Consider the following 1,138-nt stretch of genomic DNA (forward strand, 5'->3'; position numbering starts at 1 on the left):
TCATAGTTTGTCAATGGATTCAAATCAATGGTTTTTTCAATTAGACATTTAATTCCTTAAAAAGAATACAACTCGCAAACTGTGCAGCTAAAAAAGAAAACTGTTTTCAAAAAGAAATATTTTTTTCAAATTATTTTCAAAAGAAGATAGTTTTTTTTTTCAACTGTACAGTTTGCAAGTTGTATTTCTTTTGAAGAGTTAAAAGTCTAATTAAAAAAATTCATCAGTTTGCTTGGCTTTTAATGAATTTTTTTTCCTTTAGTTATTCAGATAGAAAAACAAAAATAATTTCACATTTCAATTGCATTAACATGTGCAACTGGAATATGGATATTTTGAAATTTGTATTCAGCACTACTGCTGATAAATTTATGTTCTAGAGTCAACGAAAGTCTCGAGACTTCAGGAAGGAGTGACGTCGAGATCAAAATTCTTCCATTAGAAGAAAATATGTTTTTCCGTTAAAATAAAATATTTAATTCAAAACTTATCCATTGCAATAAAATATTTTTAGAATATTTTAGAATGCATTTTTAGAATATTATATTTTTAGGATATTTTAGAATATGTTTTTCTGTTAGAATAAAATATTTAATTCAAAATTTGCTCATTAGATTAAAATATGTTTAAAAATATTTCAGCTTCGTATATAAATCAATCATTTTGAGCATAAAATGCATTAATTTGCGGTAAAAACTTAAATACTTTTCAGATGCTCAAGTACATTTTATCGGTAATAATCAATTACGTATTGGCGAGGAAAATCTTGATGATATTCTGGAACCAAATACCGTAATGATGGCATTCTTTGCCCGGGATGAGCCAGAAATCGTGGGTACTTTATACACAGAAGGCCGGCATTCGACTAGTTATCATAATTTACTGAAATAAATAATAACTGATTACATTTGGTGAATAAAACACATGCAGAATGAATGATTTATATCAATGCCATTAATTCTTCCCATAAAATACGAATCTGACTTTTGCGTAGGAGTTCAAGTAGAAAGAAGTCAGAAATATTCTTATCGACATCATTTAATGCAAATTCTAGAGCAGTCTCAACATCTTGAATATCGACAAATTCTTCCCGTTGATTTGTATTCATCTATAAGATGGCCTGGATTACTTATTTTCC

The 1,138-nt window shown here is 27.9% G+C and overlaps 1 protein-coding gene across 1 annotated transcript; it reads left to right on the top strand.

Annotated features, from left to right (window-relative positions):
* Window positions 1-712: 712 nt before the first annotated feature.
* Window positions 713-891, top strand: LOAG_15876 (hypothetical protein; the record flags this gene model as incomplete). The annotated part of the gene is made up of 1 exon (XM_003151364.1): window positions 713-891. A coding segment is annotated over one exon (179 nt), but the record flags the coding sequence as incomplete, so codon positions are not given.
* Window positions 892-1,138: the final 247 nt, after the last annotated feature.

The sequence above is a fragment of the Loa loa genome, assembly GCF_000183805.2.
Source record: "Loa loa unplaced genomic scaffold supercont3.3023, whole genome shotgun sequence".
Taxonomy (NCBI): Eukaryota; Metazoa; Nematoda; class Chromadorea; order Rhabditida; family Onchocercidae; genus Loa; species Loa loa.